Source organism: Juglans regia, chromosome 8 (assembly GCF_001411555.2).
Source record: "Juglans regia cultivar Chandler chromosome 8, Walnut 2.0, whole genome shotgun sequence".
In the NCBI taxonomy this organism is placed as follows: domain Eukaryota; kingdom Viridiplantae; phylum Streptophyta; class Magnoliopsida; order Fagales; family Juglandaceae; genus Juglans; species Juglans regia.
In genome coordinates this window covers 20,966,157-20,982,419 of record NC_049908.1, presented here as the reverse complement: position 1 = coordinate 20,982,419, position 16,263 = coordinate 20,966,157, and the positions used below count along the sequence as shown (strand labels likewise).

General features: G+C 37.6%; 1 protein-coding gene across 3 annotated transcripts; it reads right to left on the bottom strand.

The window, feature by feature from the left end:
- Positions 1 to 760: 760 nt before the first annotated feature.
- On the bottom strand, positions 761 to 15,340 carry LOC109007796 (renalase). Of its 3 annotated transcripts, none has more exons than XM_018987641.2 (9): positions 14,905 to 15,340; positions 12,608 to 12,877; positions 12,031 to 12,157; positions 11,844 to 11,905; positions 11,458 to 11,685; positions 3,024 to 3,145; positions 2,062 to 2,200; positions 1,471 to 1,668; positions 761 to 1,301 (listed from the first exon to the last, which is right to left on the bottom strand). In XM_018987641.2, the coding sequence occupies exons 1-8, from the start codon at positions 15,265 to 15,267 to the stop codon at positions 1,504 to 1,506; spliced, it is 1,476 nt and encodes a 491-aa protein (XP_018843186.1). In that variant the 5' UTR covers positions 15,268 to 15,340; the 3' UTR covers positions 761 to 1,301; positions 1,471 to 1,503. The 3 variants fall into 3 exon arrangements, with proteins under 3 accessions (XP_018843186.1, XP_018843185.1, XP_018843187.1); XM_018987640.2 differs by having other exon boundaries at positions 761 to 1,298; XM_018987642.2 differs by having other exon boundaries at positions 761 to 1,298; positions 14,901 to 15,267.
- Between the last annotated feature and the right edge of the window lie 923 nt (positions 15,341 to 16,263).

Genomic DNA, 16,263 nt, shown 5'->3' with positions numbered 1-16,263 from the left:
AAAATCAACGTCAATAATCAGGTTCGCAAGAAAATTTTGGAATTATTTATTAAATGCGGAGCTCTCTTTTTCCTCTTTCTTTCTAAAGTGTTCATCCAGATTTCAGCCCGAGAACTCAAGTATACTCAGACCGGGACCAGAACCCGAATGAATCTAGATATACAACCAGGTATCCCTTTTTTTCTTTTTTTCTTTTTTTTTGGCTTTTATTCTTTTTCATCTGCTTTCTTTTTATCTGTATCCTTTGCATGTCCAGTGCCATTCATCATCTCTTTGGTGGCAAGCTTTGGCCAGGACAGCATGTGGAGGCCTATCAAGGCATAAATCATAATGTTGAGACTAGGTAGTGACTATTTAACGCATGTATTTTAAAACTTAAAAATTGTGAAATCACACTTGTGGCCTTTGGTGGATCCACTTTCAAACTGAAAAAAATATAATTTAAAAAAATTTAAAAATAAAAATAAAAAAAAACCCCGGGTACTGTGGAACCAAGTTTAAAACCCAATACCCGGACCGGGTGTACCCTGCTTTTGCAACCCGGGTTCCAAACCATAATCTAGTTTTCTGGATTCCGAACCGGGCTGCCCAACCCGGATGAACAATCCTACTTTCTTTTGTTTGTAATTTATTCATCCTCTTTTAACTCGGTAATGGTCTCACACAGCGAATGGGATTGAAACACATGACAAAACAAGCACGTCATCCTTGGGAAGGAAGAGTCTGTTTGAATGACCTACCATCTAAAATTGGATCACAATAACTCAAATCAGCTTTGCAGCACTCAACTAAGATAACCCTTTCATTGAACTGAGAGACCAAAACTGGAGAATCATAACCAAAGAAAATATCTCAGAAGTCTTGATAGTGCAACATTTGAAACAATGCAACATTATCATCACATCTGCTGAAGCCTCCCTCCAAAGGACAGGTATTAATGCCAACTAATGCATTATTGAAGAGTTTAAACAGCTTTCATGCTTGAAATTTTGATATTTCAATATAGGGATTCATATTAGGTTGTGCTGGTCTAAGCACATACCTTTATAGCTCCACCTGAACTCTAGATTCCCACAAGTAACCTTCATGGAGCTGAGAATTCAATCCACCAGTAGCGTTAGAGATGCCAAGTAAATGTGTACCTTCCGAAGCTCTGTTGGATAGATGGGCAGATGAACCACCACAAAATCTGCATTCACAATTTGTTGTTCCGGGAGATGGTGGGTAAGCATAAACATAATCATCATCTTCCCTCGCAAGTCTTCTGAAAGCTGATCTGAGCCTTGAACTTCTTCTGCCTGCTAATCATGATAATAAAATGAACAATAGAAGGTCCATAAAATGTGATACCATGTGTCCAAAAACTTAAGAATATAACTTCTTTTCTATGGTTTCATTAGTTTTATGCTCAAAACAATTATAAGCTTAAATTTAAAATCACATTTGAGGGAAAAAAAAAACTGCACTTACCGAATCTATAATAATTCTCATGCTGACACAACTTCAGGAGGCAAGTTGATAAGCCCGGGCCTCGTTCATCTGTTTTTTTTCGGACTCCAGTCCTGGAAACTGTCCAACATCATGTCCTTCAAGTGGTTGAAACTCATTCTGTAAACCGACGGCAAACTCTTCAGGATGAGCTCCACCACTTTGAAAATAATCTGCAATCTGCATGTAGAAAACCACTCCGATGTAAACATCATTAAACTTTAAAAATAAAAAAAATAACTTCTAGTCTTTATGTTATTTTTATTCATCTAGTCCTACAAAGGGAGATTTTATTCATCATAAACTTTTATGAGATATGACACGTGTACTTAGATACACAAAAATAACAAAAATTCTATGTGCAATCACTTTTTCATACTCCTTGAGCACTCCACTAATGTGATTGGCTGTGTCACTTTTTTTAATATAAAATAATTGTTTTAGCCAATCACATTAATAGAGTACGTAAGGAATACAAAAAAGTGACTGAATGTAACAGAATTCCACAAATAAAAACAAATAATTACACAACATTTTTGTTATAAAAAATTACAGAATTGAAGTGACACTTACATGATTGGCAAGACTCATACCACTCAAGGCTGCTGACTCTATACTTGAACCAAGTAACCAATCGCCACATATACCAGCCCTTCCTTGAGGATCAAATATGCAGGGGATGCCAGGTGTATTAGTGGGAAGAGCTGCACCCCTGTAGGACTATAGAATAAAAAATCTATCCTGCCTCCAATTTTGGAATTAAAATGAAAACAATAGAAAATCCTTTATTTAAAAATATCTTTAGAATGGAACAGTATATATAAGATATCGTAGATAGCCTAAATTATTATTAGAATATAAAACACTACCGCATGCACCAGAAAAAAATAAATAAAAAATAAATTTAATAAAGTATGAAGGAAGCATTTATCAAATAGACTTACGTGTTTGAAATCGGTAAGATGTGAATTGATGAGGATCTCTCAGTTTACATAATGAGATGGCGTCAAAACTAGCGCAAAACATTACAGTAATGAAGTGAACTCATCCAACAGCATAAACGTCATTCTCTTCTATACTCCATTAAAACAACTGGCATCGCCACCTTTGTTTTAAATTCTCTTCAAGTAATTTTTCGCCTCAAAATTACAGTTCAGTCATTTTTGCATCTTTTTATTCTTTTCTGTAATCGGGAAATAAAATCCATAGACAAAAGGAGAAATGGAAGACGAAGAGAGAGCTGTACTGGAAAAACAGAACAAACAACCACGGAGTAAAAGAAAGAATTATGAGAACATCAACTTCCCAATGTGTAATCAAGTATGACGGATGCCTGTGAGCAAATAAGCTTCAAAACCCCGAAAGCTAGTAAAATCAGTGAATAGAATACCCAAAAGTCTATCAAACATTGTTGCAACAAGTTCACAAATTAATTGTAAAGTTTGACTAAAGCCCAGAGGCAAACATTACCGAAACTCAACTTGGTTACAAGGATCCCAATGGAAAAGATAACGCAGTTGCCAATGATTTCTTACCATAGTTGGACACGGGTATAAAGTGGTTTCTTAAGTGATCCTTTTGATAACCCCAGCGCAGCCTCAACACCCTCAAGCATGCCTGCCTTCACCTTCTCTGCTGTGGCAGTTGGGATGTTTTCCTGCGAACAAGAAATTATCACAAAAACGACTGATGAAAACGAAATTCTGAGTGCAGTATACATAAAAGATGGATGGTTTAGATAAATGATACAAACCATACACACACCACCACATATGTGTGTGAGTAGACACACAGGATTTTTTTTATAGGTACACAGGATTTTTAAAACAGTAGTGTTTATAAAAACAAAAGCCATAGTAAGTACCTCTCTCAAAGTCCTAGGAAAAGCAGGCCAGACCAAGCCTAAGTGGCACAAGGCATTGCAATCATGAAGCACTGGGCAGGCACCACGGTCTCTCTTCCTCCTTCCCTCCCTCTTCCTCAAATCCCTAATTTCCAATCAATTATCGTTTGTGCACCACCTTCTATTTTACTCAAACCTACAGGTATTGATTTCTTTCACAAGTACTTTTTCCTGGAAACACTTGTCATACCTGAGAACCTAGGCTTTTGAGCTTGGAAGTCCCCTGGTTTGTTTATAATTTCAATTATTTTATTCCAGCTGCTATTGATTGTTTTAAAGCGGTGATTTACTGTTTTTTTATGCTAAAAGTGGTGATTTATTGTATTAATTGCTTACCAGATTATATATGGAAAGTAGGTGTCTTTTCCTAAAGAGAATTGACTCCTAATAGGACCGGTATAGTAATAGGAAAGCTGCCTAAACTGGAACAGCCTTTAAGCCAGAATCTTCAGGCTCTAAGAGCCCTAAATCAAATTTTTCTAGCCTCCAGATTTTACTTATTAAAAACGAACAAATACATCTTTCTTAATTGAATTTTTTACTTCAAGTGATTTTAAGAACAATATAATTAGCCCCTCTATCAGAAGCACCACATTAGCAACAACCATCATTCAACATGTGTCCCTCGACTACCCACTCGCACTAATCTTCTAAAAAATATTATGATAATATAAAATATAAAATAACTTTAAAAACTAAATTAAAAAATAAAAAAATACCTCCAAAGGCCAAAGGGTTGGTGGTAGGTGATCGGGAGGGACCTACCTCCCCCAACCCAGGTCCCAATGGCCCAATCTGGCCCACCTAGAGGTGGCTATTGCAAGCCACCTACATAGTGGCCACGATGAGGTAGAGGTGACGGGTGAGAGGGAGTAGAATTTTTTTCAATTTAATGTTTTTTGTGTTGTTTTTATTTATTGGTTTTTAACCTTTTTTTTAAGTTCCTACTTTTATTTTTATGTTTCTTTGTGTTTTTTGTGACTTTTTAAATGATTCTTAATATCATTTTAAATTTTTTTAAATAATTGGTGCAACATGGCCCGTTGAGGGATACATGTTGAACAATGATTTGTAATGTGGCACTTCTAATGGTTTACTAACAAGTTGTTGGCGGAGGAACCAATAAAATCATTCTTAAAACCACAAGGAGTAAAAAGATCAATTAAAATACACAGGGAGCAAGGTGCTTGCAAACTGCCTAGGGGAGGTATTGGGGAAGATCTTTACAAAACCCCAAAATGCATTTGTAAAGGGTAGGTAAATCCTGGACTCAATTCTCATCGCCAATGAATGTCTGGATGGTAGATTAAAATCTGACCCTACAGGGATCCTATGTAAATTGGATATGGAGAAGGCCTATGACCACATTAACTGGGACTTCCTACTTTATTTACTTGGGAGGTGTGAATTTGGGGAGAGATGGTGTCAATCAGATGATGTATATCAACGGGGAACTTTTTCAATTTTGATAAATGGTAATCCAGTTGACTTCTTTTACAACTCCTGAGGCCTAAGACAAGGGGATCCATTGTCCCCACCCCTCTGTCATTGTTATGGAGGCGCTTAGCAGAATGATCTTGGCATTGGTTAATAATGGCTTTGTGGCTGGTTTCTCGGTTGGTGACTCCAATAGAGGTACTGTTAGCATTTCTCACTTGTTGTTTGCAGATGATCCGTTAATCTTTTGTGAGGCAGACCAAAACCAGATTCGGGCACTTAAGGCACTTCTACTTTGTTTTGAAACAACGTCAGGTTTAAAAGTAAACTTTGACAAATCAGAGTGTGCCAGTTGGTATTGAACTTTAACATTCGGCAGTTGGCTAGCATACTTGGATGTAAGGTTTCCTCTCTTCTCATGAATTATCTTTGTCTTCCGTTGCAGGCAACCTCAAGGGCAAAATCAATATGGGATACAGTGATGGAAAAGATAGAACAAAGATTGGCAGATTGGAAGAGATTGTACTTGTCGAAAGGTGGCAGGATTATATTAATCAAGAGTACTCTGTTTAATTTACCAACGTACTTCTTGTCTCTATTCTCTATTCCAGCAACTGTGGCAACCCGGATTGAGAAACTTCACCTTGATTTCTTGTGGAGTGGAGTGGGAGATGAATTCAAATTCCATCTAGTCGGGACAAGGTATGCTCCCCAATCTCCTCTGGTGGGTTGGAAATTAGAAATATAAGAATTTTCAATCGGGACTTACTTTGGAAACGGTTGTGAAGATATAATATGGAAATGGAAGCCCTATGGAAGTCAATGATTGATTGCAAATATGGAGGCTTGTTTGGGAGGGGGGGGTTGGTGTACTAGAGAGGTGAGTGGGGCTTATGGAATAGGAGTTTGGAAGCACATTAGACGAGGATGGGGGGTTTTTACTCGGCATACTAGACTTGTGCTGGGAAAGGACTCTAGAATCAAATTCTGGAGCGACATATGATGTGAAAATAATGCTCTAAAGGATTTAGTGGCTGATCTCATTATGATATTGGGGGATCAGTAGGGCGGCCCGAGATTGGAAAGTTGGCAGCTTTGAGGACTTTTTCATCCTATTGTAATCCGCGAAACCAAGTAATCAACTAGCTGACATGTTGAGGTGGCTACCCACAGGTAAAGGTACATTCTCGGTTCGCTCTTTTTATAAGTCTCTCACACACTCGCCAAATAATCAATTTCCATGGAGAAGGATTAGGCGAAATAAGGCGCCTCCCAAAGAGGCATTTTTTACTTGAACAGCTTCTCTGGGTAAGATTCTGACAACAGATAACTTGAGGAAACGCAGGGTGATCATAGTGGATTAATGCTGCATGTGTAAGAAATCCAATGAGACTATGGTTCATCTCTTACTATGTAACATCTCGTATTTTAGTGTATTTTTACTGAAGGATTATTTTTATTTATTCAAAAATTTATTCTCTTATTTTAAAATTGGTTGGATTTTTAGTGAGTTTATTTTTATGATTTTAATTTGGTGAAAATTATTTTTATATATGCTTTCTTAATATTTATTTATTGTTATGCATTTAAATTGCTTTTCATATTTAATTAATTACTGTGAGATTTAATTATTTCAATTTCACTTTACCATTACGTTTAAATTATTTTATTTAACTTGTGGTTTTGAAATCATTTCCGTTTGATCATTTCTGTGAACCAAGTTGTGAGGATTGGACCTCATTTCTTTTCCCTCCATTTTTCTTTCCTCTCCTTTTCTTTTCTTTCTTTTCTTTTTTCCTTATTTCTCCTTTCAGCCTATCTCTCGCGCGCGACCCAGCTCCCCCTCCCTCTCTCCATCCGTTCGCTTCTTCTCCACCCAGCACCGCCGTGAGCCGGCGGTGACCGACACCGCCCAGCCCGTTAGCTTCCCCAGCCGCCGGCGACCTTACCCCACCAACCTCAGCTCCATTCGCACCGCCGTTAGCCACCACGAGCCCATTGAAGCCGCGGCACTCTTTCCGCCGCTGCACCGCCGTCGCAACACCATTGGCCACCATCTTCTCACCACTTCATCTTCGACCTCTTGGCAACCCATTGGACCCAACCTCACCTCCAATCCGTCACCGGTGAAGCACATTCATCAACATTTCCGTTTTGGGCTTTTTGGTCTTCTACCGCCGCCCACGGCCAACCTTCACCACCACTAGTTTCACCGACCTCCCTAGGCCCTACCCTATCAATTTTGGGTCTTCGTTTGTCTCCGTTGAAAAGTGGGTATCTGTGACCCACGGCCACAGTTTATTTTACACTGTTCTGCAGCTGTTTTTCCACTTCTTGCATCTTTGTGATCCTTCAGAAATTGCTATATTGCACTGTAAATATTTTTCAAAGAATTCTTGTGAATTTAATGTATTTTTGCACTAACTCATTTCACTGTATTTGGTTGAACATGCCAGACTGAGTCCGAGGAGTACGGGGGTCAGATGGATTGGTGATTGGAGTTGTTTGGTTGGATTTGATTGGGTTGGTTATTGATGGTTGTTGATTAGTGTCGGTACATGTACATTTCATGATTTCATGCATAATCATGTTTGTAAAGGAACTGGATTTTCGTGTATTGTATTCATGTTCATGTGTTTATGAAAACTGGGTTTTCATGTGAGAATGAAATTTGGGTGCGTGTATCACGACCCCAAGTCAAGATGGGGCATTATCTCGGTGGAGCTCCTCTGGTTATTCGGGAGCGGAATATTCTGAGTAACATCCCCTGAATTGTCGCTGGGCGACAATGGGATCGGACGAGATGGTCTCGTGCCGACTCCGTGGTCCTTCTACTGGCGGGGACTAGAGGATGTCTGGCCACGAACGCGCTGGCGCGGAACTGGGCATCGCTACGAAGCCAGGACGTGCGGATGATCCCTAGGGGAGATCATGGTGCATAGGGTAATAACGGATTAATTGGCTATTTTCTGAAAAAATAATGTTGGATTTTGTGTAAATCATTTTCTGGGAAAATGTTTTACGGATATTTTGGGCCAAATGGGATTTTGGCGTGTGTTGGAAAATAATCATTTTCGGGAAAAATGATGTTTTGAGGAAAATGCATATTCCTTCATATGCATGCATGTTGGTTGCATTAAATGCATTTTATTCCTGAGGATTATTTGGGTTATACTTAGCTGCGGTACCATGTTTGGTAATGCAGATTTTGATGCAGATGAGGAGGATGAGGGTGAGCTTGAGGAGTCGGCTCTGCCCGAGGAGTGATTTGGGATCACTCATTTGTATTTTGGAACATGTGTTAAACTTTATTTTGGGATGACTGTATAACTACTTTTTAAACCTCTACTGATTTTTAGATTGTATTTAAATTCTGGTACTTAGTTGACTAATCCGCTGCGTTGTTTTTGTACATTGTCTCATGTACACACACTTGGCACTTTCGTTGGGATGCGTGACCATGTTGTTATCATCCTGGCGTCTCGATTCTCGCGTCCCTATACGTGGGGGTCAGGGGCGCCACATACTACATTGCGAGACTCCTAAAGCATTATGGAATGAAGTGTTCTGCAGATTAGAACTAGCTTGGGTTATGCCCGCCATAGTGGTTGAGCTTTTGGCCAACTATACAAATCTAGGAGGTATTCCACAAATCAAAGTTATGTGGAAGATGGTTCCTATCTGTATTTTGTGGTGCTTGTGGCAAGAGCATAATTACCAGATGTTCAAAGACAAGGAGCGTTCAATAGAGGAACTAAGATTTTTTTTTTAACTAGAACTTTATTTCTATGGTAATGGACTACGAAGCTAGAAATTAGAATTAACACTACGAGGTAAATAGTTTGATCATAAATTAGGATTAGCATACGTTAACTAGTTATATATATTATTATTATTAAAGTCAGTTCTTTAGAAGCCAATGTTTATGTACCACGTATGTCATGATATCTACAAGCACATCATTATTCATCATAATTTATGATCATGTTTCATTCCGCATATTATAGTTATGTATGTATTATGCATCTCACATTGCATAAAACAAGTAAGTTTCCATAAGATCAAATGTAAGATAAGTTAAGAACAGTTAATAAGATGGCTATTTAGATGCATGATACCAATGCGATTTATGGGTAGATGTGCAAGCCATGGATCTAAGTGTGGTCCACCATAGTATACTAGAAAATTATTAGCAGCTCCCCTTGGGGCCGCGGGATGTGGAGCCGATGTACAACCACACAAGGTTAAGTGTGTGGGCCAGTAAGATAAGTATGACAAGTCAGATAATTCAAGACTAGTTATGCATGGCATAAGCATACGTATGAATGATTCTTAGCAAGCTTTCTGTTAAGCATGTTTACGTTATGATGGATTTTTTACTAAGTTTTCGACTCATTTTAGTTTGTTTTATGTTTTTAAATCACCCCAGGTCAGAATATCATTAAGGTAGAGCTGCAGGATGGGACTTGGTCCAGAGAGGTGTGACAGAGGCCTAGATCATGTGCAGAGATTTTGAGTTATGATTTTTATAATACGAAGTTCAAGAAATTGTTTTTTTATAAATGCTTCCACGCACTCTCTTTTATGATTTCAATATTTTAATACAAAACGACTTTATTTATTATAAGGAATTTTTGTATATGGCATGGCGCTTCTTTAAGAAAGTCAAGGTCAGTATTAGCCCACCGTTTTCCCTCGATTTCTAAAAATTACATTTTTCTTAACTATGGGTAGCAGGGTGTTACAATATTCCTCTTTTTAGGGAGTACATTTACATGGTCTAACAACTATGCTTGGTCTAGATTGGATAGATTTCTCAGATCTCCCACTTGGAATATGCATTTTCCAAACATATGCCAAAAAAGACTACCATGAATATGTTCAAATCACTTTCCTATCTTGTTGGATTGCGGAGGTATCCAAGGGGGGCAAAGTTACTTTAAATTTGAGAACATGTTAAAAACTAATGGGTTTGTGGAGATGATTAGAAAGTGGTGGCTCTCATACTAGATCCAGGGCACTCCGAGCTTTATTTTGGTAGATAAGTTCAAAGCTTCAAAGAATGATCTGAATAGATGTGGAGATATAATTTTGAGAGGAAAGCATTATGGAAGGTGGTGGTCGATACCAAGTATGGGAGTACTAGGGAGAGTTGGTGTTCTAATGAAGTTAGGGTGGCATATGAAGTGGGGTTATGGAAAAATATCCGAACAGATTGGGGGTCCTTGTCTAGACACACTAGATTGATGGTGGGAGAGAGTAATAGGATTAAGTTTTAGCAAGATGTTTTGTAACGTCCCAATGGAAGGCCCAAACCACATGGCCTATAATCCAAAATGACTAGTCAATGATACAATTGGAGCCCCATTGAAACTTTATAAAGAGTAAGAACTTCTCATTCCCAAGTAATGTGGGATCTCATACATCACCTACTCTTATCCATATCATATGGGGTATCACAACCTACCCTTATCCATATCATATGAGGTATCACATGTTTGGGTTGGAGATACAGCTCTTAAGGATGCTTATCCCTCCATTTTCAGAATTGCACCCGGAACAAGATGCCTTGGTGGCTGATTTAAGGAAAATTACTAATGGCTTACAACAGTGGAATGTCAACTTCATTAGGGAGGCGCGTGATTGGGAGGTTGGTGTCTTTACTGAATTTCTTAACTTGCTATACGCCTTTTGAGCTGGTGATGCACTGGTGGAAAAGATTGTTTGGACTCCTAGTAAAGGAAAATTCTTGTACGCACTTTCTATGAGGTCCTTATTACTCAAGCTAGTAACCACTTTCCTTGGAAGAGCATTTGAGGAGTAAAGCACCTCTTAAGGCTGTCCTTTTTGTTTGGACTGCATCCTTAGGGAAGATCCTAATTATTGACAACCTAAGGAAACGTGGGTTTATCCTTATTGACTGGTATTATATGTGCAAACATAGTGGATCATCTACTTCTACATTGTGAGTTTGACAGGGCCTCATGCAATGATTTTTTCAGCAAAGTGGGATTGGCATGGGTTATGTCTAAGAGGGTGGTTGATTTACTAGCTAGTTAGAGAAGGATTAAGGGGATACCCCAGATTGCAGTTGTGCGGAAGATGGCTCTCATTTGTCTACTTTGATGCATTTGGAGGGAATTGAATGACTGAAGTTTTGAAGAAGGCAAGCACTCCCGGGAAGAATTTAAGAATTTTTTCTTGAAGAATTTATTTATGTGGGCTATTACACATAGATTTTAATGATCTCAACTTTTATGATTTCCTTGTATCCGTTTTTAATTCCCAACTAGGTGTATTCTCTTGCATACTTCCTGTGTACTTGGTCTATGTCTATTTCACTATTAATAAAATATCTTCTTACTTATAAAAAAAAATATGGTAACATCTTTGAAATCAAAATAGCACCAAGGTAAACAGGTTGCCACACTCAGATCCAAGCAAGAGGTAGTTGATTACACAATATATAAAACTGGTCCTACAACAAAGACTACACCTATCCACACTCAGTCCTATCTACCTAGCACCATGTTTGCATATATTCCCTTGCCAAAAACCAGATATCTCATTTAATGTTCCAGAGCATCAAATGAGTGTATCTGCGTGCAGTTATTTAACTTAAAACTGACCTGTGGAACCTTGTTCCGCTTTCCATAAGCTGCAGTGCTAAGAAAGGTCCAACAGTGAGGGCCACTACTTTGGGAGCGCAGAAGTTTCTTTGTATTGTTTGCCATCCAAGAGACAGAATCAACCCCTTTGACAAAAGCTCCTTCAAAAGATGTAACTGCACCGCCTGGGAGAGGAAGAGGGTCCTCAAATGCTGCAAGGAGGGCCCATATAGAACTTAATTCCAGCCTCTAGCAACACAGACAGTATAAAACGATAAACAAATCAGAGACAAATCAATCGTGCTTATAGTAAATAAAGCCAGAGAAGACACCAGATTGCATCGCAGAAACCAAACAGAGATATTTTTTAAATACGTAGAAACCAAACTGAGATGTTACAGATATACCTTCATCTGCCTTGCAATTAAGGGTAAGCCCGAGGTCGCAAGCAAGCGATTTGCACACTTTCCTGATGTTAACAGTGACAAGCACAATCAGTAGTGGTAGAACCACATATAGTAAGCATTGTGTGCAATATAAATGAAACAATAGCAAAATTAAAGATAACAAGCAACCATGGAGGCAATAAATTACCATTATGTGCAATAACAATCGCATCAAACTCTCCACAAGGTTTTCCATTTTCACTCAAGTGCCACATTCCATTAAATGGCTCAAGTTTACTTATCCAGCAAGGTCTCACCACATTAACCATACAAGTCTGCCACAACAGTGTCGAAGATCAATTAGCAATGACGAGTATACCAGGGGGAAAAACCAACCAAAGCTAGATACACTGAGCTAAATTCCTTTATTTTTTTGCTGATGAAGAAATCATAACGTATTTGTAAATGGGAAATATAGGTCTGTAAATTATTACAGATTTTAACATAATCAATGTTTGACAATGCCAAGCTCAGTTTTCTTATCTGAATTCCTACATAATCATCATTAAATATTCAATTCCAGCCACGCATCTAGAACAACTTAGTTTATGTCTATGAGCAAGTGCCTTTTTTCCAATTCCATCCATTTGTACATTACCCAACTATCAAACCCATTTAGGATAATTCAGTAGTTCACTATTCTTTAATTCTACCTCCCTTCCTAGTTAGAGAAACCTAGTATGATATGAAAAGGAGAACAAGAATGCAGAATGAATGATGATCACCTCAGATAGTAATGAGTCAGCAAGGGGGCGCATGCCATTAACACCTACATATCTTCTAAGAGAAGAAGGAAATGGAGAAAACAGACCACCCACGTCAAGCTCCCCAATAATACCCTGCCACTCTTGAATCAGACCTTTCTCCAACCAGCAATCCACCAACTCAGCAAACCGAGAATCATTTACAGTAAAGAACTGAGCCGCATGGTCAAATATTAACGGCCACGGATCTATTATTCTGGTTCCCATTCTTCCTCCCAAACCATGAATCCCCTAAAATAGAAATATTGTAACAAAAAATGGAAGCATGATCACCATCACTGAAACACTTGAAAGTCAGCACATTGAGAAAAGCATATATTCTAAAATATATCACTAAGATAGTCTTTACTAAATTATAGTCCCATCTTTGAAAGGGAGAAGTAGATGCATTCAACAGACAGTATTTGTCTTATGTAGTAAGGAGTCTGATAAACAAGAAAAGTGACCTACCCAACAACTTATAATGCCATAACAGTTTTTGTATGCAGTGAAAATGACTAACAATAGTGTAATTACAAAGCACTATATTGGATTTCAATAAAAGGGAGAACCAAGTGAAAATGGTTTAGGTGCAGAAGAAAACCTCTATAATGATGTAGACGGGGGATTCCAAGGAATATAGATAACCTCTGACTTTTCTTTCAGATTTGGCAAATATCTGGAAAAACTAGTGAATTACTACTCTATTCTACCACAATTGGTCCATTGGCCTCTGCAGCTTTAATGCATTTTCTGGCAGGTTTCATTACCACAAAAGCTATTCCAAAAGTATATTGATTCCAAGATGTAGAATCTACATTGAATCTTCATTTGAGATCATAAGGACTTGGAACTCTTCTTGGGCAGGGCATCAAGTACATGTATCCTTTGCATAATCAGCTATAGTGTAGTTCTGGGATCATGTCCTTCCAAATCTTTCAATGAAACCACAAGTAGGGAAGTTTTTTTTTAATGGCAAGTTCATTCAACGCACCAAAACCATGTATCAAGTAATCCAATTATCCAAAGGAACTCCAAATGTGGAATCAAAACCAAGATGTCTGAGTCTATAACTCATCTCATGCCCACCCTTTGACCACTAAGCTGCACCATGACGGGTTACAAGTAGAAAAGTATTCATAAGACAAAAAATATCATTCTTTGATATTTTCTACAGATGGCACTCTAATATGCCCACCATTCATCTTAATCCACAGTTACCATCTTGTCCTATCTCTCCTTGGGAATCTAATGAAGCAAAGAGGAGATACGCTAAAATAAAATTTGAAAAAGGAAAAGCAAAGTAGAATTTCAAAGAAAATGATTTGAGTATTAAAATATATCCAAATATACATAATTCACCAGTATAGTTTGTAAGCATGCATTAATGAGATCTACCTCAATTAATGACTCCTCTCCCAGGAAGAAAGGGATGGAGTAAAAAGTCCTGAATTAACAATCTAGGGATGCTAGGCTAAATTAGCAATATATAAAGTAGGCAAGAACACAATGCAAAGTATTAACCACTATCAAACAAGATGAAAAATTGCCTGTTGCAAAAGGGAAGCTCGCTATTTTGAAGTGAGTTACAAACTATAATCATTTTCAGTGTTTGTCGACCAGTCAATGTCTAAATAAACTAAAATTTAAAGGTTAGCGACAAAAAAGAATCGAGAACAATGCAGAGGAACCCCACATATTGTTTTGAGAATGAGAAAAGCAAGTTCAGTAGGTAAAGTCTCGTATCGTTGAAAAAGAAACCTGAAATTGATTCTCACCCATACCAGGGAATGGACATTTTAGATAAAGGAAGAGGTTTACCTCCTGTTGTGTAGCTCATAGGAACCCACAATGACCATTCAATGGGTCAAAACAAATGAGGAAACTAAAACACATATTAAGAAGTATATAACGCATGCCCTCATTCTGGTGTAAATTCATGCTCAGTAAATGATCGCTGACATAGCACCATATCATATGAAACATAGTTTCGATAACTGAAACTCTATTCTCAGTATTTCTTTTCCTACACTTTCTCAAGGATGAGACAGCGTGCATTAAATATAAAAACTTCGGAATCATAAAAAGCTCCAAAACCCGCATTCTCAAATTGTCTATCTCAACATGAATTCTCAAAACAAAGCCAACCAACCATTCTCTCCAATACGCACAACAACGCAGCATGCATTCCCAACCATTCAAAGCGCACGTCAAAACACAAGAAAATCCGAGTAGTGAAAAATGAAAAAGAAAAAAAAATCAAAGAGTAACTGACCGACCGTGTCGAAAACCGTGGACCGAACCCCTCTCTTCTCCAAATTCAAGGCACATATCAAACCCGCCATCCCTCCGCCGATTATCGCCACGACCGGGTCATTGGAGACCGGAGCGGAGAACATAACTTGCTCCTGGTTGAATGTTTTCTTGAGAACAGACCTTCTGGAGGTACCATATGACGGCTTTCTATTGCTTTTGGAGGTGGGTTTCGGGGCATTCGTGGTGGCTCTTTTCTTGGGTTTGGTTTGTGATGTACAGGTTAGCGTTAGGGTTTTGAAGGATAAGCAGTGGGATGAGGGCTTTGGGGGTTTGAGGGCTCGGGACACAAGGGAAGAGGAAGAAAAAGAAGGAATGGAGGCGTACATGGTTTTTGGAGGGAGAGGAGAGAGCAGAGAAACTTGGAAGAGGATAATATGGTTTTTGGGGAAGAATGCACGTGGCAGATTCCCGTGGGACTATAATACATATGTGCCGATCCGAAGGGGTACATGTATGGTCAGGGACTTACTGGAAATAAAAAGCAAAGTTACGTTGTTGAGCTGACTTCAATCCTTCATAAATAATAAAGAATTAAGATGATAGAAATGGTTTTTATAAAATTTATTTAAGATGAGTTTAAGGTTATATTTAGATTTTAAGTTGAGTTGACCTTTTTATGAATAACAATAATTTGAGATGGTAAAGTGTTAAAATGAATTTAAATGTGTTTAAATATTAAGATAAATTTAAATGTATTTATGAAAAATTAAAAAAATTTGTAATTATCACGTGTAAAAAAATGTTAAATTGAAAAAGATTGTGGATTTCATATGTAAAGAAATTTTAAGTTGAGATAAGTTTAATAATTTAAGAGTTGGGTGTTTGGATGTTAGATTTAACTTAAAATTAAACTGAACTGAGTTGAAGTTGGATGAGTTTAACAACTAAACGGAAAAATGTATTTGGATGTTAAGATTAATTTAGATATATTTATGAAAAGTTGAAAAATATTATGGGTCTCACATGTAAAGTAGTTTTGAGTTAAGAGGAATTTAATAATTTGAAAGTTAAGTGTTTAAATATAATTTAACAATTAAACAGGATCAGTTGTTAGGTGTGTAAATACCGTAAAAATTTTTTAAAAAAATAAGTGAACATGAGAGAGATTCTTATAAAAATTAATTTTTTAATAATAAATTCTATTTTTAAAAAAAATGATTGTTACAACTTCACAATTGAATATAGTATTTAATTAAATAAAATTGATAACAATTTTACAGTTTTCCGGCATGTTTCTATCAATTTTATAATCAATTGAACTACATGGAATTAAAATCTTTTGAGAAGAAAATTTCTAAAACCTTAAGCTATTAAAAAACTCT

What these genes read in the sequence shown, in the direction of transcription:
- LOC109007796 (XM_018987641.2), bottom strand. Translation starts at nt 15,267, where the DNA reads ATGTACGCCTCCATTCCTTCTTTTTCTTCCTCTTCCCTTGTGTCCCGA. An exon ending in GATTGTTATTGCACATAATG is followed by an intron (nt 11,906 to 12,030) that starts GTAATTTATTGC and finishes TGTTAACATCAG; the next exon opens with GAAAGTGTGCAAATCGCTTG. An exon ending in AGCGGAACAAGGTTCCACAG is followed by an intron (nt 3,146 to 11,457) that starts GTCAGTTTTAAG and finishes TCTTGTTCGCAG; the next exon opens with GAAAACATCCCAACTGCCAC.